General features: G+C 43.6%; 1 protein-coding gene across 5 annotated transcripts in view; it reads right to left on the bottom strand.

Annotated features, from left to right (window-relative positions):
• Positions 1-32: 32 nt before the first annotated feature.
• Positions 33-23,843, bottom strand: part of actn1 (actinin, alpha 1) — a 62,363-nt gene continuing 38,552 nt past the window's right edge. The window contains exons 4-22 of one of the 5 annotated variants that reach the window (XM_027275005.1): positions 22,002-22,088; positions 21,420-21,507; positions 18,389-18,467; positions 17,292-17,373; positions 16,552-16,637; positions 11,424-11,516; positions 9,877-10,107; positions 8,993-9,140; positions 8,725-8,875; positions 8,286-8,394; positions 7,754-7,894; positions 7,352-7,534; positions 6,689-6,823; positions 6,211-6,390; positions 4,681-4,827; positions 2,203-2,283; positions 1,818-1,883; positions 1,388-1,546; positions 33-616 (exon numbers count right to left, since the gene is read on the bottom strand). In XM_027275005.1, coding sequence (XP_027130806.1) covers positions 458-616; positions 1,388-1,546; positions 1,818-1,883; positions 2,203-2,283; positions 4,681-4,827; positions 6,211-6,390; positions 6,689-6,823; positions 7,352-7,534; positions 7,754-7,894; positions 8,286-8,394; positions 8,725-8,875; positions 8,993-9,140; positions 9,877-10,107; positions 11,424-11,516; positions 16,552-16,637; positions 17,292-17,373; positions 18,389-18,467; positions 21,420-21,507; positions 22,002-22,088 — 2,405 coding nt within the window. In that variant the 3' untranslated portion in view covers positions 33-457. Of the gene's footprint in view, positions 617-1,387; positions 1,547-1,817; positions 1,884-2,202; positions 2,284-4,680; positions 4,828-6,210; positions 6,391-6,688; positions 6,824-7,351; positions 7,535-7,753; positions 7,895-8,285; positions 8,395-8,724; positions 8,876-8,992; positions 9,141-9,876; positions 10,108-11,423; positions 11,517-15,033; positions 15,120-16,551; positions 16,638-17,291; positions 17,374-18,388; positions 18,468-21,419; positions 21,508-22,001; positions 22,089-23,843 lie in introns of all 5 variants that reach the window. The other 4 variants (XM_027275001.1, XM_027275000.1, XM_027275004.1 and 1 more) reach the window with 4 other exon arrangements.

The raw sequence follows: 23,843 nt of genomic DNA, 5'->3' as shown, positions 1-23,843 counted from the left end.
CTAAAGTCAGATCAGAGAATAGGAACAGGAAGTATAGCAATTTTTCTTTATTACAACTTTTGTCTCTTATTTTCAATCAGGTGAAGAAAAATACCTTTTTTTGTTCAGTATAATAAAATATGTTAACTTTATTCATTTATGAAGAACAATGACAACAAGAAAATAAAAACAGGAACATTTTTCTCTCTCCCTCTTTGTAAACCTGGAGAGCTGCTGCATTGCGTGAGAAGCAAATACAACGGGAACAGAGTGTGAGGGAGCAGTGAAGAGGCTGGAGAGGTGGGGATGGGAGGAGGACGAGGAGGAGGAGGAGGAGGAGACAAAAAGATAAGGCCAGAGAGATACAAAAATGAGCGTAGTAGGACAGGAGTGTGGTGAAGGGGGCAGTCGAGGACGTGGCGGTGATCAGAGCAGGTAGGCTGGTGGTCCCGAGTCAGGACGAATGACGACAGAGTGTTCAGAGGTCGCTCTCTCCGTACAGAGCGGTAGAGAAGGACATGTAGTCGAGGGCTCCGGGCACGCCGTCGGGCCCGGTGTAGGGCGCCATGCGGGCGATGCAGTACTCCGCCTGGTCTGGAGGAAGCTCCCGGCGCAGCTCGTCGGCTAAAATGTAGTTCTGTGACGAGAGACGTAAAAATGACAGTTTTAAAGTTAGAAAAGCAACAGATGAATATTTTATAGGCAGAGGAAGCAAACAGTGAATAATAAATTAGAAAATAAAATGCTATTTATATTTATTTTTAGCCAATTAGCAGATGCTTTTATCCCAAGAAGCTTACAATCAAGGTACAGCGCAACAAGGACATGTTATTGCAGTAATAAGTACTCACACAGAATCAAGTGGCAAGATTTATAGTATTTTTATATCATCACTGACTGTAATGTTAAAATAAGAAATAACTTGTAGTTTGTAGTGACCACTATCAATTAAAAAGGAGGCTGAGAGGCTCTAACTGACTCCTTCAATCCAAAGATCCACAGTAACATTAGATATATTTTATAAATACCAAACTTAACGTGGCATACTGTAACATAACAAGATTAAAATATACAAGACGTGTCTTTGTCTGCATCCCGCCACCAAGTGATCAGGTAAAATGCGGTGAGGTCACATTACTGTGTGCGATCTAAACAAAGAACTCGATAAATGATGATGAACCTTCCAAAGTTATGATCTATATGTAGATTTTTTTTGTGGTTTCTGGCTTTTAAATTTTGTGATTACTTAAAAACATCTTTAAACCTGAGATAACTCAGATTTTTAGACGCTGTGGAAACACGACACTGACTAAACCTCTCAGACTGCAACACAAAAAAGCTTCTTCAGGTCTTTGTCCCTAAAAGTGTTTTAAACATTCGTGTTGGACGACACTACAACGCGGCGTACCTTATCCCCCGCCAGGACTTTGAAGGAGGCCATGACTTGGTCGGCAGTGTCTGTATCGGCCGTCTCGCGGGACATGAAGTCGATGAAGGCCTGGAAGGTGACGACGCCCATCCGGTTGGGATCCACTATGCTCATGATGCGGGAGAACTCGTTTTCACCCTGATGAACGGAGAGAAACCGTGAAGCTCAAAGTCGCTGCAGCAGTGCACTGATACACACAGCTCGTTCTGTATACGGTAAGTTATTTAGGTTTAGCACAAATAATTTAAATAAATAAATGAATCTGAAATATTTGCATCAACATAAATACTAAGACATTCCTTTAATGTTCAATATAAAATCTTTTAAAGGTCACATCTATCCGTTACCATTTCCGACTGCTCTCATTAATCACACACAAACAAATGTTCATACTTGAAGACGGCTTTACCAGGTTGTAACCAATGGAGATAAGGCAGGTTTTGAAGTCTTCAGCATCCATGATTCCTGATCTCTTCTACAAGGTCAGCGACGGACAAACGAAAAACAGGAGGAGAGGAAAGATGTGCAGTGGCAGGGGGGGAATGATTAGGAAGGAGTGAAGGATGAACAAAGAGGAGAGTTGAGGAAGGAAAGCCGCAATAATCCAACAACGTGGATGTTGCAAGGTGTGAAAAATCACATAGGGAGGAGGGATAAGAAGTAAAGTCGGAACAGACGGAGGAAAAGGAAGGAAGGAAGGATAGAAATACGAGGGGGGGAAAGTACAAAAGAAAAAAAAAACAAAGAAACCAGTTAAACTTCTCACAGCGGGGGGTGCAGCTGTGATTAAGTACCTGTGCATCGTTGGCGATATCGAAGCCCAGGCTGATCAGGCAGGCCTTGAACTCCTCCGCGCCCAGAGCGCCCGAGTGGTCCTGGGAGGCCAGTGCCAGGCGAGGCGTCGAAGTGGGGGGGCCACAGGCCATGCAGCAACACATACAGCGGTGTCAGTGACGGTGAAGGGACGAGGGAGGGAGGGAGGGAGGGAGGTGGGTAAGGTGATGTTGGATAGGGGAGTGCACCATGCACAGGGGGTGGGGTGGAGGGGGGGGAGAAAGGAGGTGGAGGTTGGGGGAAGGGGAGGAGGGAGGTGAAGGGAAAGGGCCATGCACGAGATAGAAAACAGAGAACACAGTGCATATTCATTAGGATCTGGCAGGTGAACACACGGTGGCAGCAGTGCTGCCATGCTGGGCGAGGGGCATTCAGAGGCGTTAATGTGCAGTGTGGCAGGCAGACTACAGGGCCCTGTGGTGAGGTTATTCATATCGCTGATGGCACACGTACTTAACATCACAAAACATACCGATCTGTTTACCTTTTTTTGATTTTGTACAGCATCAAAGCAAAACGCTTCGTTTAAGACAGTCACATTCATTAAACTCATAAACTCAAATACAAAGACACAGACTCTAATAACTGATTTTATGGTTGATTCATTTCAATTAATTTCTCATTTTGTTTGATCTACAGCCCAAAAAAACCCCAAAATATTTAGTTTATATCAGAGTTTCTTCATGAAAGATTTCTTAAATGAGTCTTAGATTATCGACTAATCCATTTTTTCAGCTCTACTAATGAAAACTCAACTAATTATTTTCACCGCTGACTATATTTTAAGTTATTACGATTTCATTATTCTGTCTATAAAATGTGATAAATAGTGAAAAACGTCTTCGAAGCCAAGGTGACGCAAAACCCTTACACTGATTTAACGCAGAGAAACAGCAGCGTGTCCTGACATCTGAGGAGCTAAAATCATTTAAACATTCGGCATATTTTCCTGACAGATAAATAACTTTATCCAACTCAAAACTGTGGATTTCTTTTCTATGGGTGGATTGCATGGCTGCGCTGGCACAGGCTGAACTGACATCAGATTAATCTGCTGATTAAATTCTGTTTCCATGAAATATGAAACAAAAAGCTCGCGTTCAGGTCCACGGTCCAGTCATCCTGTGCGCTCCGATCGCCGACCTGAGGTATTGATTAACAATAGGGCTGCTCTGGAAAAATGCATGAGGTAATGGTGGATTCGAGCTGGGGGAGGAGGAGGAGGAGGAGGAGGAGGAGAGGGAGCTAAATAAAAACTCGTCCATAATTGGTGCTGTTCCTGACATGTTGAGGCCCAGAGTAAACACTAAATTCTGGAGGGGGGGCGAACAAAGCAGGTTTTATAGGAACAGCCTTCAATGGAAAGATATGTTGCAGCTACCTGTGATATAAACTGAACCCTCAGCTTCCATTTGGTTAATTCAATGCAGATGTTCCTCACAGTATTTCACAGTGGAAGGTTTTAGCTGCTGCTGGAAGCTCCTGAGATTTTAAAAGACGAACTGAAGCGTCACACACACAAACTGTGCATCATTAAAGGATTGCTGTTAGCCACACCGACCCGGAAACGACGCTCTCACCTCGACTTCTTTGTTTTGTTGATGCAGTCTAAATATATAAAAGACAAACTTAATGCCAGGAATGTTTACGTCTACCTTTAAAGAAGTCTGACATTTTGGGAGATGCACATAATCGCTTAGAAGAGTGATAAGAAGCTGGAGCCAGCAGGTGATCAGCTTAGCTTAGCATTTAGCACTCACAAAGCTCACTGTAAACCAGTTACTAGTTGTGGAAATCACAGTAACTAGCTGGCAGCTGTTAACAAGTAACCTACTGTAAATAAATTCACAGAAACTAGCTGGCAGCTGTTGACAAGTAACCTACTGTAAATAAAATCACAGTAACTAACTGGCAGTTGTTGACAAGTAACCTACTGTAAATAAAATCACAGTAACTAGCTGGCAGCTGTTGACAAGTAACCTACTGTAAATAAAATCACAGTAACTAGCTGGCAGCTGTTGACAAGTAATTAACAGTACATTATTGAACTGTAATTTTCTACCTTAAATGATGCGTTACTGTAATTTTCACAGTACCTTCTGTTCAGATAAGCAGCTAGTAGGTGGATGTCATAACATGTGGACAGAGCCAGGCTAGCTGTTTCCCTCTGTTTCAAGTCTTTATGCTAAGCTAAGCTAACTACCCGCTGGACAGATAACAGAGTTTTGTTGATCTTCTCATCGAACTCTGAGTCCGAGTTCCCAAATGTGGAACTCCTCCTTTAACAACATCAAACCTCTTTGTTCCGGTTCTGATCTCACTCTACAGCTCGTGCATCTCTCACAAATCCAAACAGCTGACTGCGAGCGAGCAGTGAAGCACCTACAACACCTCTCCCCGCCTTTGTGTCTGCACGGTGACTCAGTACGAGTACTGACCCTGTCGAAGTGGTTGAAAGAGGCCCGGAACTCGTTCAGCTGCTCCTGGCTGATGCCCTTGGCGTCTCGCGTCAAGATCTGGTTCTCGATTTCATTGATGGTGCGGGCGATGGTGGTGAGTAGCTGCTCCCAGCCCACACGGATGTGCTGCAGAGAGACACACAGAGGAAGTTTAAGGCTGAGAGTAAAGCACAGAGTCTCAGAGGTGTTAACCTGCGTGGTGGTATGAGATGATCACCGCATCAGAACAATGCACAAATCTCTGACATTTAACGGTGTCAACTTGTGGCTGACATTTTAATTTGAATGCTTCGATTATACACAGACCGGTCTCATGTTGTGTCTCTGAAGGCCACTGTGAGCAAAGTGACTGATAAAACAAAGAAGAAGAGGACTGTGTGTCTGTTCATGGACCACCTCATCTGAACCAGATATTCACCTGTCGTACCTGTCCTGATCTCAGGAGCTCAGAAAATGTGTAAAAATGGAAATTATATGATATATAAATTATCCTCGATGTGTTTGGGGAAGTCAGATTTAACACCTAAACAACACGTTTTATGATTGATAGAGTGGATGGTTGATGGATCAATGCTGAAGAAGAACATCGCCCGACTCCGCCCGTCACTCTCCTTCATCACCTCCAGAATTGACTACTGCAGCTGTATCTTCTACGGCACACCATCCGAACTTTAAATAAACTGCGTCACCCCTGTCCTCCAGAATCTCCAGTTCAAAATCCTCCTCCTCCATAACCAGGCTCCCTTCCGCCCTCACCGACTTGCTCCATCGCCACAATCAATCCTGCAGCCTCCTCCTGACTCCACCACCCAGGACTAAGCACTGAACCTGGAGGCGACAGAGCCTGGAGTCTGGAACTCTCTCCCCAAACACATCCGCGACTGTACCGACCTCCCAACGTTCAAATCTCTGACAAACACACACCTTTTGAGTATTTAGAAAAGCGCTCATAAATAAATTTGTATTATTATGTATGTAAAAAATGTACTGAAGGGTACAGGTACGGTATGATGGAGAAAAACTGTTCTGGAATCAGTCTGAGTAGTTCAGCAGCCTGACACGGCTTCAACAAAAACATAAAAATGTGAATAAACACATGAGCAAATTTGGCATAGACACTTTAAATCTGCTCTAGTCTCTGCTCAACACTCTGCACAGAAGCTAAGTATAGACACACACCTACATAATGGCTTTTGTAAATGGGTCAGTTCATGTGCAGAATTTCAATTTCAACAACATGTGAATTATTTTGTCAAAAAATCATTCTTGGCAGGCAGTGAGTTTAAAGTTTTCCAGCGCTCGGCGTACGAGCCAAAAAGTTAATTACGTACACTCGAGACTGCGATGGTGAATTTTAGAACGTCAGAGGAGTTCAGGATTAAACTCTCCTGTGGTCGTCTGAACATGCCGTGCCGCACGTTTGCTTTGTTCTGTGTGGCAAACCACGACCATCTGACGGCAACGCAACTTATAAAAGGACAGAAACCTTCTGGCTCCTGTTTTTTTTACCTCCATGGTGTAGTTGGTGTGTTTGTTGTCGAAGATGAGGGCTTCCTGAATGAGCTGGTGGTCTCCCTCCAGCTGGTCGATCTTTGGCTTGTAGTTGACGATGCTCTTCTCGTACTGGCGTAGGTGTGTCAGCTGGTCCTCCAGGGTGCCGTGCATCTCGATCGAGATGCGGCCGATTTCCTGCGGCGACAAACACAGGTTATGAAAGCCTTTAATAATAATAAGAAGAAGAAGAGATAAAAATAAAACATATTCTGTCTCTCTACCTCCCACTCTGCTGTCAAACAGACGTATTCTTGTCATTTTCTGTCATATTTAATTTGGGTATTTATACGTGTATGCTACATTTGATATAAAGCGACAATCAGTGCAGATGTTGCAATGCCACCTTGATTTCAAGGCTGGATCATTTCCCAGACTGGTAAATGATCAAACTTTAGTTTAAACTCGTAACGTGGTCGTTTCTGTTCACACTGACCTCCATCTTGGTCTGGATCCAGGGCCCGATGACATTGGCCTGGTTGGCGAACTGTCGGCGCAGTCGCTCGTTGTTCTGCTGCCGGGCGTGTTCCTCGATCAGAGCCTGGTCGCGCTGAGGCACCAGCTGCCTGACCTGAGAACAGACAGGAGAGTCACAGATACGTTCATGCACATCAGTGTGACTCTAATGAGGAGCAGAGAATGAAAAGAAACAGAGAACACTGTGTTTTGTTTCCGTCTCTCTCCAGTATTTCACCTTAAATAATAACAGCTTTTTATTGGAGCAGCCGGGCTTGTTTTATGTAATTATAAGAGCCCAAACAGAGCGTCTTGAATCCACGACAGACGGCTGCCGGGTCAAAAATATCATAAAAACTTGTTAAACTTCAGATTCTCAGACAAACATCAAAGCTGCAGCATCTTAAAAAGGAACATGGGACGTTCAGTTATTAAATATATAAAATATATCGTGGAACTTAGACGAGAAAATCGATACCACTCACGTCTTTAAAGCTCATCAATTAACATATTATAAGTCGAGCTGTTGTTAGTTTGAGTCCCTCACATGGAGCTGCTGGATTAGACCTTCCTTTGGATAAATAAAGATTAAAAACCGTCTTGAAGTGTGTATTTCTGTCCTCCCATGATTGATTTTTATTACCTTCTCCCATTTGGCATTGATCTCCTGTGGGTTGATGGTGGTGTACGGGTTGGTGCCAGCCATATTCACGTGATAGGTCTGCACAATCTTGGCAATCTCGTTGTGGATGCCCAGGATGGCCTGGCGCTCCTTGTCGGCCTCCGGCAGCGTGGCTTTGAACTGCTCGTGGGCCGTGCTTAATCCCTGAGAAACAAACACACAAACAACAATACGAGATTTGATTTATCTTCTCTCACATCGTAAACAGAAACCTACTCCCTCAGACAGACACGTAGGAGTGCCAGTCCTCAAACATACTGCAACATGTTTTCATGCACAGACTCCACATCCTGTTTACGCGTTACTACTTTTATTGAATGAAGTCGCCTCCATCCTTTCCGTGCGAGTCCTCTCTGCTCTCACCTGGATTTCTTCGATGGTGTGGACGATAAAGGTATCCTGCAGGTCCTCCATGGCGCCCTCCATCCAGTTGTTGAATGGAGCCGCTCTTTTGGCAAACTCAAGGTACAGTTGGTCGATGGTTTCAAGCAGCTTCTCGGTTCTCTGTTGAGCATAAAATAAAATAAAAACAAGGTTAGCGCACACATTCACATTCACAGGCTTTTTATTGATCTTCAAAGTCTCGCTGGGTGAAATTCAAGAATTCACGGAGGCTTCAGTTTATTCATGAGCTCCCAGGGAGCTCGGGCATATATAGAGATGGATTTCGGGGTCCTATTTTAACAAATAAAAATCTCGAATCTCCAAACTTTAAAAGGATTTTTCAAGGACAGCAGGGAATCCTGGAAATCAAATAGTCTCTTCACGGCCTCTCCCTGTGAAGTTTCATGTCTCAATGTGTAATTCCTTCTGCTCTAAGCAGCTCGAGGAAGCACCCTGCGAACTTAAAAACAGAGATCTGATTCCTCAGAGTCTCTGTCGTAACCCGTCTCACCTGCAAAGCCTCGCTGCGTTTCTGGGTCAGAGCTCCCAGGGCGTCCCATTGGTCACAAATCCTCTGGCAGCGAGCGTTTACACTGGGGGAGTCGTAGTAGTCCAGCTCACTGGAGCACAAACGAGACGAGGGAACAAGAGAGATTCATTATAATCATCTGCATCGCGGCGGTTTGCATTATTCACTCAGGCTCGGTTGTTTTTGTCTTCACTGACGTCTCTCTTCAGATGCACTTTAACGTCTTTATGATGCTGCCGCGTCTTTGTCATTTTGTTTTTATGGTGCGAAATGTTTTTATTAACCTCCCTGAGTCACTTTCTTTATTGTTTGTGGAAGTGAAATACATCTGAGATCACCACAGATCAATACAAGCATGAAAGTAAGTCCTGAATCTCTCGTGTCCTTCCCTCAGCTCTGACTCTTCTTCATCGTCTCTTACTTTAACTCCTGTGCGATGGCTGCGATCTGCTCCACGCGGTCCTGATGTGCAGCCAGGTCGCTCTCGAAGGCCTCGTGTTTCTTCAGCAGGGCCTTGATCTCTGACAGAGAGGCCGTCTCGTAGTCACGCTTCTGCAGCATGTCCTCCTTACCTGCAGGGGGGGGGCACAGAGAACATCTTACAAAGCAAAGCCAACGTCGCAGAGATGCCAGCTTCACAGGAGCTGGATGTTTGGACTCAGTCTCAGCTCCTCTCAAACGCTCCGTACCTTCAGTCCAGGCTTCATGGATGGCTGCTTTCTGGCGAAACTTCTCCGCCAGGTGATCGAGTCTTTCCAGCCTGCGAATCTCATTGAGGAGCCACTCTTCGTAACCTTTCTCCGCTCCCTCTAGATTTCCCCACGCGTTGTTGATGTCCTGCACGAGGCAAAGGAGAACACGTGAGAATGAACAGAGAGTCACCAACTCCACAGAGGAACGTCCTCATTCATCTGGAGTCGTGTTTCTTTCCATCTGATCACTCTTAAATGTGCCACAATGCGGTTAGTGCACAGCTGGTTTCGCCTGTTGTGTTTAGAAACAACTCTGAAGCGAGCTGTCAGATGAGAAAATAACTGAATCAAGACAGTTTTTGGGTCGTAAAACCAAAACAATCAGCTGAAAGACACTAAAAACTGATAAAAATATCGATTACTGCAGCTTTAAATTGGGTGGAAGTTGCAATAAATCTGTGCCAATTATGTGTTTTGTTGATGTTTTGAGATAAAATATAAAATATGATCATGCAACTGTGCAAGAGAATCACTCATATATTTGTAATTGAAATATTAGACTGCAGAAAAGAAACAATTTGAGTTTCTGGTTAACAGACTTCCACATCACCTCCAGCTTCATCTCTAAAGGTAACAATGCTCGAGGCCATATTTGGGCTGCACTGTTCGGAATTTGACATTGTAAATCAAACAAGCGAGACGTGTGTTAAAAATGGGTTCAGATGTTCCCTGACATCATGTTTCTACATGATTCATGGAGGCTGAAGTAACTCTTTGGCCGCCGGTGAGCAGCAGAAAGGTTTCATGCACAGGGCACGTCTAAAGAACTCACAGATTTCTGCGTGTGTGAGTTTGTACTTTCACGACTCGCCGTGACCTACCGAGACCATCTTCCCCTCCGAGGGCATGAAGGCGGGCCTGTTGCTGAGCCTCAGCTTGGTCTGCAGGGTGTTGAAGTTGATCTCCAGCTGGCACTTCTCCTGCACTTTGGGCGGCTTGTGGAGGCGGCGGTAATCTCTGAAGTCCTCCAGCTTCTGCTGCATGGCCTGCATGGTGTTCTCGGGCAAGCGGTTCTCGAGCCAGGGGATGGTGCGACGGATCCACTCCAACAGCTTGAGTGCCGATGGTGTGTGGTGTGTGGGCAAGTGTGTGTGTGTGTGTGTGTGTTTTGAAGGGTGAGATTGAGAGAAAGGAGGGGGGATCGAGGAAAGAAAATGGAGAAACGTGCAAACAGAAGGAACATGAAGAGGGAAATAAACGAGGTGGAGTGGATGTCGTTAAATGTGTGTCAGCAAAAGAAGAACACAGGTGGAGATAACCGGTTAGCTGATTGGTTTGTCGTTCATTTCTTGGCAGCAGATGTAACTCTACGAACATTTGACGTCTGATCTAAAAGGACCACACTCGTGTTTTTGCATGTTTCATCCCATCTTCTACAATCTGTGTGTCATTTTCCACAGCAAGACATCACAACAACTGTTCTGAAGATGCCTTAAAGGTCCAGTGTGTAAGATCAGAAACCTCGGTTTTATATATAATGTTCATAACTACGATTTCATGCATGTATAATCACCTAAAATAAGAAACCTTTTGTTTTTGTCACCTGAAATGATCCTTTTATATCTACATACTGAGTCCAGACAAGTGTTTGTTTCAGGATGGCGAGGGTGATGTAATGCAGCAAAGATGCATCTAAATCCTGGAACACTGGACCGTAAAATTTGGTTATTTAGTTATGAACTGAGAAATAGTGACTCTTCCTCAAACTTTAAACGTAACTTTTCTTCTCGTCTGACAAACATCTGCCAATTTGTCAGTTCAGCTCGACTTCAAACCGCGTTTGCAAATCAACATGCAGACTTCATTATTTTTTGATCAAAAGTAAGATTTGATCTGAATAATAACACAGCTCAAACTAGAGATTGTTTTTTTAAAAGCCTTCCTAATTCAAGCGCTGTCGTAAAGACTGAAAACTTCCCACGGGCACTTTAACGCACCACATGAAGTCGTTTTCAAAGCGACGGGCTTTAATATGGTTACAAACTACAATCATATATTTTAAGATATTAGAAAACATATGAATAAAATAAATCTGCTGTGTTGTCGATTAACTTTAAAGTTTCTGCAGCTTCATTTTGGTAAAAACTCAAAACTCAATTCATCTGGAAAAATTTTTTGCAGTTTGTTGTAAATGAGCTAAAACAAGCAAAAACACAACTTTATTAAAAAATACTAATAAGACACTGATAGTCTTTCCCTGGCTGCCTTTTTTATTGTGATCTACCCTGCCATCACCTGCACGGAGCACAAACACCCCCGGAGGTGGTGGGAGCGGCTTAAAGAAGGAGAACTGGGAGACAGAAGGAGGGTGAGAGGAGGCGCGGGACAATTCTAGGTAAGAGGGGAAAAAACATGGGGGTGTGCTCACATCACTGGCCAGCTTCTCATAGTCCTCCATCAGCTGCTCATTCTCTTGGTTGACAGCCAGCACCTTGCAGATCCTGTTGGCCGCCGTCTCCGCCTGGAGGTCGAGGACGGAGGGAGAGAAACAGTGTGAGACTGAATGTAGGTCCAGTGTGAGCTTTGTGTGTGTACTTCATGCCGCGTACACTACATTTCAGGGGGGAATATTGTAATCTTTATTCTCCACTATTTTTATATAAAAAAACTACTTTTACATTACAAAATGTGATGATCTAATAAAACATAAAGTATCATTAAAGATTAAACCAATGGCTCCCGGCTTTATGTCTATTTTTTTACATCCAAACATCTTATATAGCTCTATTTGTGTTTTTATGCTGTTTTATGTCGTTTTCGCTCGCTGTCTGAAGCACTTTAACTTTGTTTTTGTAAGGACGATGTAGAAATAAAGATATCACAAGATCCGTCAACTTTTTGCTTCTTTCCTACGACACTAATCATCTCCCCTCGTGACCCTTTAAGAGGGCCTAAACATTAGTTTGGCAAAGAAACCACCTGACTGTATATAAAGTAATAGCTCCTGTCACCGGCTACAGTAAAATGTTACTTCCACATTTTCTGCTAAGTGGAATATTGACTGCAGGACTTTTTTACTCCTAATGGATTATTTTTACATTCACATCTATTTTCCGTCTACACGAGATTTCCCAAATGAGTCATTTTAGGGGATGAAGCAATGGATCAGCAAGAATGCTGCAAGTAAAGACAGGACACTTTCTGTTATGATGTTATCTCTCTCTGTCTGTCTGGGTTGTGCGTTGCCCCGTGGATGCCACCTAAAAAAGATCACCTCAGATGAATAAACTCTGTCTGCAACAGGGCAGTGACAACTTTAACAAGGACACATCATATTGTAGCTTTCTCCGTCTCAGTCTTTTTATAGCACAGAGGTGTACAGTGTGTTATTTTAGCCTCTCAGCCTACATACAGGAGAGCGGGGGAGGAGGAGAGCGAGGCTCTTCTGAGAATATATATATATACGTATTTATATAAAAGTCCCAGTGGGGATAAAAAGGGCCTCATCCATGACATAACACTTTCTCAACATGGCCTGTCAGTCTTCATCACTGGAGTGCATGTGAGTGAAGCTGGGTTTCCATGACAACGCGTAGTCAAGTTAACCCGCTGGGTTCGAGATGAGTTAAACGTCGACAGGATGTCATTGGAAAAATGAAAAAGAGCAGAGGAGACGCAGAGAGAAATTCAAGCAGCATGCACAGAGTGTGGCAGAGATGTAGAAACTTTACAGCTGCGCTGAAGGTGAAGCATCAGAATCCATCTGTCATGATGCATCGACACCGTGCGACTGTACTATCATTGATTTCCTTCTATTCGTGGATTTAAAAGGAAATGTAAGCTCGCCGCGGTGTCCTTTGACAGAGCGCAGTCACACACAGTAAAGGTAAGCTCGAATCTCCCCTCCCACCGCATTTCATAGCTCAGATTGGCATCCCACTCGAGAAGCTGCTTCCAGCCTCCATTGTGAAAAGATCACGAGGGGGTGGGGGACTTGGCTCGGCCGGAGAGACATGCTCCAGGGGACTCCATCGGGCCGGGAGCAGCAGGCGAGCTGCCTTAAAAGGATAAGCCAGGATGTGCAGGTCGTGCTTCTCTGAGCAAATGTTTGCATGCTGGGCTTGTTTACTGAACGCCCCGACAGCCAGGAGCTCTTTTATGAATTACTTTGTCCTGACATCAGACGAGGGAGAGAGAGGTTAATTAAGGCGAAAACTATCAGTGGACGTGGCTCTAGTTTGATTCTCTCGTGTGTTATCATCCAGTTTTAATCACAGAGCTAATTAATGATCTGTCAGGGTCTTTTAACGAGGCTTATTGCCACTATCATGAAGTTCTAGTGCACGATAAATAAACCTATTAACTTAAGTGACACATCAGATCTGTATGATGGAGTAACTGCATTGAAAAAGTTATTATCAGGTAGCAGAGCACCTAAAACTTAATAGAAATGATTTTAAATGATTTTAAACATTTGATCATTGATGTGTTTAAAGCTGCAATAACTGTTTGTTTTTTTTTGGCCACTTGGGGGCAGCAGAAACAAGCCGTGAACATATCACTGACATATTATCATATTTTTGCTTTTTAGTTCTCTTTTGTTGTCCAACAACTCCTGAAGAAAATATTTGCCTCTTAATTTGGTTTCTAAGACTTCTCCACACTACCAATGATGTAACCCTGGTGGAAAACACTAAATCCTTTTATTTTATTTTGTTTTAATCAAGTATATTTCCTCCTTAAACAATATTTGCAGAATGTAAAGCTTTTTAAACAGGAAATATCACCTCAGTGAGCTCTATAAAATATTTATCTGTTTATTTTCCTGCATGGTACAAAACAGGGCGATCGCTGACGAGCTTTTTTATTTAGGGGACTCAAATGGACTGTAACGATAATACATAAGAGGCACAAAGTGGGGCTGACACCCTTCCATTCATTCTTAAGATGTCAGACAGAGGAGGAGTAACTGCGTCTCCTCCCTCTGTTTCTGTGTGAAATCCATGCCAGCAGCCGTTTCCGGACTCCTCCATTAAGAAGTGAATCCTAATAAAGATTTTAAGTACAGGGGACTTAGCGGATATCCTGTGTGTGTGTGATAGGTCTCTATTATTCTCTGCAGAGATCTTGAATCTGGCATATCTTTGGCACGATATTTTCCACTGAGTGTAATAACTTTCTGCTGGCAGAGGAGAAAAAGGTTCTGCACTCCTTTTCCAGCGATCAATATGCTGCTGAAAGACGGCAGATAAGGAGGTTCTGAATAACTGAAGGTTTGGATTCCCACCGGGGTCGGGGTGATAAAAGAAGTATGAAGTCAGAGCACTTGAATAAAAATCACCAGGTCTGCTTGAAGATAAGGTCTCAGCAATGTAAATATGTGTTTCTTGGGCGGGTTGATGTTTTAAAATGAGATTAAAAGATGCTTGTTCTGTGACAGATGAGCTCTCACAATAGTTTTTGACTGCAGGACCAGAATTAGTCGATTTATGATCTGCATTAACACATTTTTGGCCACAAGAACACTGATATTTTATATTTTTTTATAAGTCGATATGGCAAACTGTTGCTTATTTACACATCGAGCAGTTGCTGAGCTTTATTTCGGAGCTTGTTTGAGGAATATCCTCCGACTAGTGACAGAAATATTTGACTCCTGAGCTGCTAAATGCTCCAGTATGTCGCTCATGCAGTCTGTCTGCTGTTTGGTGCCGAGCAGGTGGCATCCGTCTCCAATGAAGCCGTAACAGTTAAAACCAAAACAACGAGCTGAAAGATGCCAAAACGCCTAGAACCACAAAGTCAGTGTTGGTAGCTTTAAAAACAGACATGAAGCCCTCGAAATGTGTCACATATTTAGATTTTTGTCTTTCATAGCATCAACAGAATTGAAAATAAATAATATATAAATCTGTTTTGTATTGAATTTGATTGCCTGATATGTTCATAAATTATGGCCTCACACAAAACATTTATGTTCTCTGCCGACCTCTTTGGCCGTTATCTGTTTTTTTGTTGTTGTTTTTTTCATTTCTCACCTTCTGCTTGCCTGAGAACGCGTGGTAGTAACACGACACATAAGTCATGACGGCCTTCTCATCTGGCCTCAAGGTGCTAATGATATCTGCCCAGGGAACAGAGGAAGAGGAGGGGAGAGGGAGAGAGAGAGGACAGAGAAGAGAAACAGTAAAAGAGTGCAGAGACAAAAGGGCCAGCAGGGGGCGTAATCACAGGAGGAGGGCACAAGTTATCTCCAGTCCACCTACAGGCGGCGCTCGAGTCGGTTTGTTCCAACAAATTATCAGTTTTAGGTGGGAAGTGTGTGGACGAAGTGGAAACATACTAACAGCTGATCTGCGGCGTGATACAGTGAGTCAGGTTCATGCACAGGAAGATCTACAGTCAGTGCTTAAGACAGAGGCGGACCGATGTTTTTCTACTGACCCCGTCACAGCATTTCATCGCTCGACCTCCTGCCTGCTCCATGCCTGCTGTCTCCTGACTGTGCATAAGTACCTCAGACATACTCACTTCAAACTTGAACTATCCCTGTAAGTAACTGTGAAATAAATTCACACACTCAGACTCCAAGTGGAGAGTTGGTATCAAATATCTGCCAATAACTAAAATATGAAGGAAAGGCCACTCTGATATATAATTCATTTTTTAAGGTGGGATAACTATTTGAACTTTGCATTTCATTGTATTTTGTAACTAAACTTAGATCAGCCATGTCCTGTCCCACTTCTCTTGACTCTGTGATGCAACCCAGAGTCCAGCTGTAGTTTCACAGCTCCTCTCTCCTCTCTGCACATATAAACACAGACATATTTGATGTGAGCTTAAACACAGCTGCCTCTCTCTCTCTTATATAACTTCTGCTTCGTGATGCTCTGCTTCTCCCCTGACTGTCTGAGGAGAGGAGTGCACAGCACAATCCTGCTGCGCTTTCAAGGTAGCCGTGAAAACTAACAGTCATTCATTATCCCACAAAGAAACTTCTTCTCCTTCTTCTTCCTCCTCGCAGAGAAACGAGGAAACAGGCTCCCCACTTCAGCCAGACAGCGTACGGCTATTAAAATTAAAAAGACGGCTTTCTGCTCGACTTTGAAGTGCCGGTTTTAATTTCATTCATTCTTCCACCCTCCATTTAAGCTGTCGCTCTCAAGGCTGAACATAACCATCCTTTTAAACACTAACATCTCCCCCACCAGCAGACTTCAGGCTAATTTGTTTCTCTCCGTCAGCAGCCGTGGCTTTTATCACAAGCAATCATCGTCATTTATCGGACAAACTTCGCCACGCCGAATCGGGGGGTGTTGAATTTGAGGACCAGCGAGGTCGACTGGAGATAAACTTGTGCTCGTTGCCTCTAAGAACAGACTGTCTGTTGTCCCATCATGCATTTGGTGGCGTGAACCATGCGGAAAGTGAAGGAGAGTGACCCCTGCAGGGGGGCGTGGTGCACTGCAGAAAGAGAAGGCCACTGTTAGGAAGGAGAAACAAGAGAGGAGAGGAGGAAGAGGAGGAGGAAGGAGACGCTGCATCCAGGATACCTTCTGGGCGCCTGAGAAGGCGTGGTAGAAGCTAGAGACGTAGGTCATGATCGCCTTCTCGTCCGGACGGGCAGTGCCCACAATGTCTGCGGGAGGGGGGAAGAGAGGAGGTCAGGGAGGGGGTGGAGGATGGAGGGTGGAGGAGGGAGGGAGGGGAGTTTGTTAAACAGAGCGCAGATAAATGAAGACACAGGAAGTACAGCTCGCGTTCGAGCTCTTCACATAAACAACATCCAGAGAAACACGGCGTGTCACGGTCCAGATGTGCTGCACGGAGAGGACGTGATTTAAAGTTTGCACGTAAACACAGAAACACACACACAGATGTCAGAGGACTACAACTTCAGTACGACGTGAACGGAGATGTCTGAAAGGCTCGAATCTGTTTGCAGAGGGAGAGCTGCGTGTTTACATTCAGCAGGAGGATGTGTGTGTGTGTGTGTGTGTGTGTGTCTCCCTCTGTGTGTGTGCACAGCTGTGTGTGTGATGTGCAATAAGGCCAAAATGTACAAATCGGTGCCTAGAGATCAATAAACAGGCAAAAAAAAAACACGTGGCGGAGAAGAGAGAGTGATCTATCGTCTGTCTTCATGTGCTGTAGTTCAGAACTTCATCCAGATTTCGGTCATTTTCGGTTCTCCTCGAACTCTAACAAAGAAGCAACTGACATGTGAAGTGATGCAAGAAGCAGATTTCAGTCTCCTCCTCATGGTTTTACGGTTCTGTCCTGGTCTGCTCACCTTCTGCGTCCAACATCTTGGGGATGTCCAGGTACTTCTCTGCCACGTCGAAGGCTGTGTTCAGGTTGGTCATGGGGTCGTCCTGTCAACAGCACACACACATATCACTGTCATCGTGTGGTCGAAACACACTCGACCATGACTACTTGAAAAAAACAGACAGGAGGAGAATATGTGGCAAGATCAGAATTTAAGCAATAAAGCTGATTAAATACATTTTCTAAACTCCAGAACGATGACGAGAAAACAGATTTGTTGGGTTTTTCCCACTAAAGACGATAAACTGAGCAGAGCTGCAGAGATTCAGCTTCGAAAATCAACGAGATGACTGAAGACTGTACAGAAAACCGTCTTCACTTGAGGAGACTGAGCTTCTTTAAAGTGTGCAGGACTTTCTATTAAAAACTTTCTATGACCTCTGTTGTTTGATTAAAGTATGGAACCATTAGCACAGCTGACAGCACAACATGAGTTATCATTATACGCAGACGACGTGCTCCTGTATCTAGTTAACAATTGGCAAAACAATGCCACGTTTAAAGGACATAATCTCCACATTTGGGTATATAAAAAATTTCTATCTGCATTATTCTATGGACCAGTTCCTCTGGACTCCACAGAGGAAGTGGAGGAGAGACTCTTTACTAACATTTACTCATTTATCAAGATGAATTCTTTGGTTTTATGAATTAAAGCATATTTTTTACTTATTTTGCTTAAAAAAATAAAGTTTTTAAACTAAATTCTGACATATAACATAACATATTAATGATTTACAGGCGGCGGTGCAGCAGTTTACACTGTCACCTTCCTGCTTCAAACCTCAGCACGGAGTTTGTATGTTTGGGTACTCCGGCTTCCTCCCACAGTCCAAAGATGTGCACTTAACGGGTTAATTGGTAACTCTAAATTAGCCGTAGGTGTCAATGTGAGTGTGAATGGTTGTTTGTCTCTATGTGTCCGGAGATGAACTGGTGACCTGGATAGGCTCCAGGCTCCAGGCTTCAGGCTCCAGGCTCCTTTCACTTTGTACTCGTGTTGTTTTTGCATAGAAACATTTCAAATCTGGTGAACCTGCATCAGTATTTGTGCTTTACCTTGCGCAGTTTTCCGTAGTCAATGAGCTCTGGACGGTGTCGATGAATGAGCGCACAGAAACCCAAACCATCTTTCCAGCTGAAACACAGAGAGAGAGAGAGAGTGGAGATGAGGGTGGGAGTGAGGTGAAGCTTAACGAGCCGAGGAGAAGGAAAAAAAAAAGGAATTTGGCTTTAATCTTAGATCGAGCTCGTTCCCCTCCGTCCGTCCGTCTGTCTGCCTAATTAGTTTGGTGTAACACACCCACATCTTCCCAGCAGCACGTGGTGTGTTACTGTAACACAGCAGGAACCTGCGGACGATAAGTTATCTAATGTACCACATAGTCCAAGGCTCTAATTAAAGTTGAGCCACAGCCTTGAAGTTTGAGAAGCTGCATGTTTTTTGAAGCTTTGTCACGTTGAACTTGCAGTTTTTCATTTAAAGATTTAATACTGGTATTTGATGTTTAATCAGGTAGCTGCAGTGCACGTTTGAACAAACTTCAACAGTCTAGGATGTCAGAACAGTGTTTTACTCTGAAGACCCATCAAATTATTTTCAAGGACCATAAAAAAATGGTAAATTGCAGTCATTTCGCATTTGAGGTCGAGATCCTGGAAGACGTTCAAAGACAAAAAGAACCTCCTGCTTGGTCACTTTTCGTACACTAAACAGACGTGGTGCTTTTTGTGTGTGTGTGCTGCCTTTTTACATTTTCCAGAGTAATTTTCTTGGCAAGTGTGTCTCAGTGTGACTTACTGACTTACAGATGTGCTCCGATCTTTACAGAACGCTGCAGCTCAGGTTTCATTTTCTGCTACTTTTAGCTCGCCAGTTAACGTTAAACAAGTGATTTTTTTGGGGGGGCACAGCGTTGACATCTCGTTATAAATTCGATACGACGTGCAGCGTTCACGTCCAAGTCCACCTGACAAATGCAAATCCTATTTTCTCGCCTTTAAGCTTTTGTTTTGGTCCTGCTCTTTAGCTGCAGTTCGATGCTCAGCGGGTAGTTTGTTCAGTGAGTTGTGGAAACTTTGTGGAAACTTTAACTTCACATGTAGCGATTTAATCCATTGTTAATATAAAAACATTGATTAAAGGAGATTTTCCACCTGCAGAAATCATGCAAATATGCAAAGCTGTTAAATTTAGAACCTGGCACGAAGCTCGAGAACGTCAGATTTAGATTCTTTGAAATCAATCATCTCGTGTCTGCTTAGCCTTCAGTGGTTCATTGATTAATGGCCTTGATGTTGAAGGCGGGCTGTCCGTGAACGCAGCGTGATGGGATGGTGCAGTGCGATCTCAATTTGGAAGAGCTCTTTGTGATTTACTGCTGCTCTCTGCCCGCGTGGTAGCAAATTAGCGAGATGGGTTGTTTTAAATGTATTACGTGCCGTGAACGAGAGCCAGTAAATGCAGAGAGCGGCTTTCACAAGGTGACTCTTACACCTGAAGCAGCAGCACAAAAAAACAAAACACCTCTTCCTCATGTGCCTCTCATCTCCGGACTGAGATGGACTGCTATCATGTCTCACAGAGAGAGCACATCAAAGGCTTGGCCTCTGGTCCTGCACCGGGACCATCAGGACTCTCCCTTTACGCTCCCCTCAAACGACCTCGCCGTCCACCTTTCTTCTTGCCTCGGCTTTCATCCACATCCGAGGATCACAGTGGTCTTCTTTCAATAATTCAACACGCACAGAGGCTTCCTGTGACGTGGACTAATCCCCACTCGAGGCCAGAACACACACACACACACATGTGGGTATGCATATGGATGCTGGGTTTGCATGCAACAAATGTAGTGATATAAACTTTAATGCGCTGGGTAATGACTGCCGCTCCGCCTCCTTCTCTGTCGGTCTGCTGCTCTGTTCAGCATCAGCGCTGTCCGAGGCCGCCGCTGTCGTCTGTGCTGAATTACAAACTATTCCTGGTGTGCTTAAAATTTACATTTTATACATATAAATATATGTGCAGAATATGTATATATATATATAAGCTTAATTGAACCTGACAAGCCACCAACCACACTTTAATTCAAAGCAGTGTCCCTAAGAGACTGAATAACTGCAACAAGATGCCTAAAATAAGTTTTGACCGAGCGGTAACCTCCGTGGCTGCATAAACTGCAGTTCCTCTAACGTCCACTTGAGGCTGGCTCCAGAAGTGAGTCAGTCTCCATAAGTCCCCATGTCCAAATGTCCAACTTCACAGCAGAAATAAACATGTTTACAGCCTGGTACAAAAAACAGTTTTGGTCTCTGTAGCTAATTTCCCCGTTCATGACAACTGTACTGAGGGTGAATTTATATACAACTCACCTGTTCACATTATATTAAGGCTTAAAGTTATGCAGGATTAAGAGCGTGGACGCTTTGACTGGCAAATATTTATACATATTTTCGGCTTCAGAGCGGCGTTTTTGGAAACGTGTGGGTGATGTCACTCAGGCTTTGTCTATTCTTGGTTTTGAGAGTCTAATGTCTGGCAGAGAGTCGTATGGGCTACTTAAGTCTGATCCAGAACACTGATTATGTCTCACTGCTGCTTTAAAAGCAGATTTGTGGACGCCGTTTCTGCCCTGGACTTTGTCTTTAAGGCAACAAACAAGCCTCCCTACCTTCTTGGTGGAGGTTGTTGGGGCTGTGTGCAGACACATGAGAGCGACTCCTCTGCATATTTGGGTAAAAACTAAATAAAATGATCTGTCTGTCTGATTTACAGATAATTCTCCTAAAATGGAAATGAGCATCAGTCCAAGTGTTCTCTGTGGCGGAGAAAAAAAGGTTCATCGTTGACGTTGGACATGGAAGTTAGATTTTTGTCAAATATCTTTGAAATTAAAAGGTGATTGTTGGATTATACAAGTAAGAAAGTAACATTTATATAAACTTGTTTGTTTTATTTGAGATGATCGGCTGCTCGTTCACATTCTTTGGCCTAATTTTCTCTGCTTGACGCTGACACCTAAACTCCCTTTAAGCGTAACTGCATCTCGGAGTGTGAGTAAAATAACCTTTATTAGGATTTTCCCCTTACCTGATGTGAAAGTTTTGGATGTTGACATTCTTGTAGGGTGCAGTCTTCCTCTGGCACCACAACAGGAGGCCTTCTTTGGCAGATGTCTCTGCGGTCGGGGAAGAAGAGGAAGAAGAAGAAGGGATCATTGTGAAGTTGGAGAAACTCTCGGGCTTTTACTTTGACCGACTCTCGGCTAATCCCCATTTAGTGCTGGATTAAGTGGAGGTGAAGTGAATGGGAATGTGTGATGCTTCGCGGCCCATGAGAGGTGTCTGCTATTGTGTCGGGGCCCAAACAGTAAAAGTTAAACACACTGAACAAATGACGACTCCTGACATCTAAACAGGATTACGTTGTAAGTGCATTATATATACGTTAACCGTAAACATTTCCACCTCCAGAGGAAACATTCATATTCAAATAGTCCTGAAGTCTACGTGTGGTGCAGTTTATATTTAAGTCTTAATGCTGAGACACTGTGTCAATGAAAAGTGTTTTCAATTGCAAATGAAGACGGTGAGCAGGAGCTCCTTTCATCGGAGTGAATGAATAAGAAGTGTGTGGAAACATTCCCACACACACACACACACACCGCAGTACCTTCCACAGAAATGTCTTGGATGGCGAAGCGGAGGATTATGGTCCAGATCATTCCCAGGGTCATCTTAGCGTTGCCATCAACGATCTCTGAAAGAAGGACACAGTGACGACGTTTACTTTATTTTTATTTTTTTAGGATTTACACGTCGTTATAATTCATTTAATCTCCAAACACTGATTTACAGTTGTTCAGATCAAAAGGTTGAAACTGAGCTGATCTCCATGGAAACTGGAATATCTCAAATATTTAATGCACACACTTTGGACATTTAAGACTTTGGTTGTCCACTGTGCCGTCATCAAGTCTTATTTAATTTAATTTAATTAAACTAATTTAATTTAATTATTAACACACTCCCACCAGCCTCAACTGTATTAGCCAAGTTTGCATGCTAACAAGCTAAACTTATAATGGTAAACCTGCTAAACATTAGCCTGTTAGCATTGTCAATGTGAGCCTGTTAGCATTATCAATTTGAGCCTGTTAGCATTGTCAATGTGAACCTGTTAGCATTGTCAATGTGAGCCTGTTAGCATTGTCACTGTGAGCCTGTTAGCATTGTCAATGTGAGCCTGTTAGCATTGTTGTGAGCCTGTTAGCATTGTCGATGTGAGCCTGTTAGCATTGTCAATGTGAGCCTGTTAGCATTGTCAATGTGAGCCTGTTAGCATTGTCGATGTGAGCCTGTTAGCATTGTTGTGAGCCTGTTAGCATTGTCAATGTGAGCCTGTTAGCATTGTTGTGAGCCTGTTAGCATTGTCAATGTGAGCCTGTTAGCATTGTCAATGTGAGCCTGTTAACACTGTCAATGTGAGCCTGTTAGCATTGTCACTGTGAGCCTGTTAGCACTGTCAATGTGAGCTTGTTAGCATTGTCAATGTGAGCCTGTTAACATTGTCAATGTGAGCCTGTTAGCACTGTCAATGTGAGCCTGTTAGCATTGTCACTGTGAGCCTGTTAGCATTGTTGTGAGCCTGTTAGCATTGTCAATGTGAGGCTGTTAGCATTGTCACTGTGAGCTTGTTAGCATTATTGTGAGCCTGTTAGCATTGTCAATGTGAGCTTGTTAGCATTGTCACTGTGAGCCTGTTAGCATTGTCAATGTGAGCCTGTTAGCATTGTCAATGTGAGCCTGTTAGCATTGTTGTGAGCCTGTTAGCATTGTCAATGTGAGCCTGTTAGCATCACTTTATGTTAGCATTGTCAATGTGAGCCTGTTAGCATTGTCAATGTGAGCCTGTTAGCATCACATGTTAGCACAGCCTCAGTACAGCCTGTACAGACTGTGCATTGACGTCATTCTCTATCTTTAGACTTTTATTATGGAAAAACTTCCCCCAAACCTCAGGACGAGTGATACACACACGTGTGAACAGACATAACAGTTGAGACAAAAGCATTTTAATAACTATATTACAATGTGTTGTGACGATCTGCCTCGTGCTGCTGGAACTAAAGTTATATGTAACCCAGATGTCTACAAACTTTTATTGACAGTGATTTAACACATGTAGGGCAGTAACTTCTAATTTCTATATTTATGTTCATCTCGTGCATCTTTGTTCATGAACACTTTTCACAGGCCTTCGAGGTCAGAAGATTCAGATTAAATGTTGAATCAACACCAGAACGTGCATCGAATACTGTGTGATTTTCCACACAGGCTCAGATTTAGTACTTTTAGACGGGGGAACTATCTGAGGCCAGAGTTTGGAAGCTGCAGTCTGGAGGAGGCTGAGCATGAACTTCCTCCATCCACTCCTCTCTTGAGTTGTGTTGTCGATAATGAAAATCCCCCTTCGACGAGCCACTCTGTTTGCCCGCCTTCGATAATCAGTCAT

Source organism: Larimichthys crocea, chromosome XXIV, assembly GCF_000972845.2.
Source record: "Larimichthys crocea isolate SSNF chromosome XXIV, L_crocea_2.0, whole genome shotgun sequence".
Lineage (NCBI taxonomy): Eukaryota > Metazoa > Chordata > Actinopteri > Sciaenidae > Larimichthys > Larimichthys crocea.
This window is presented reverse-complemented; position numbering and strand designations above follow the sequence as displayed.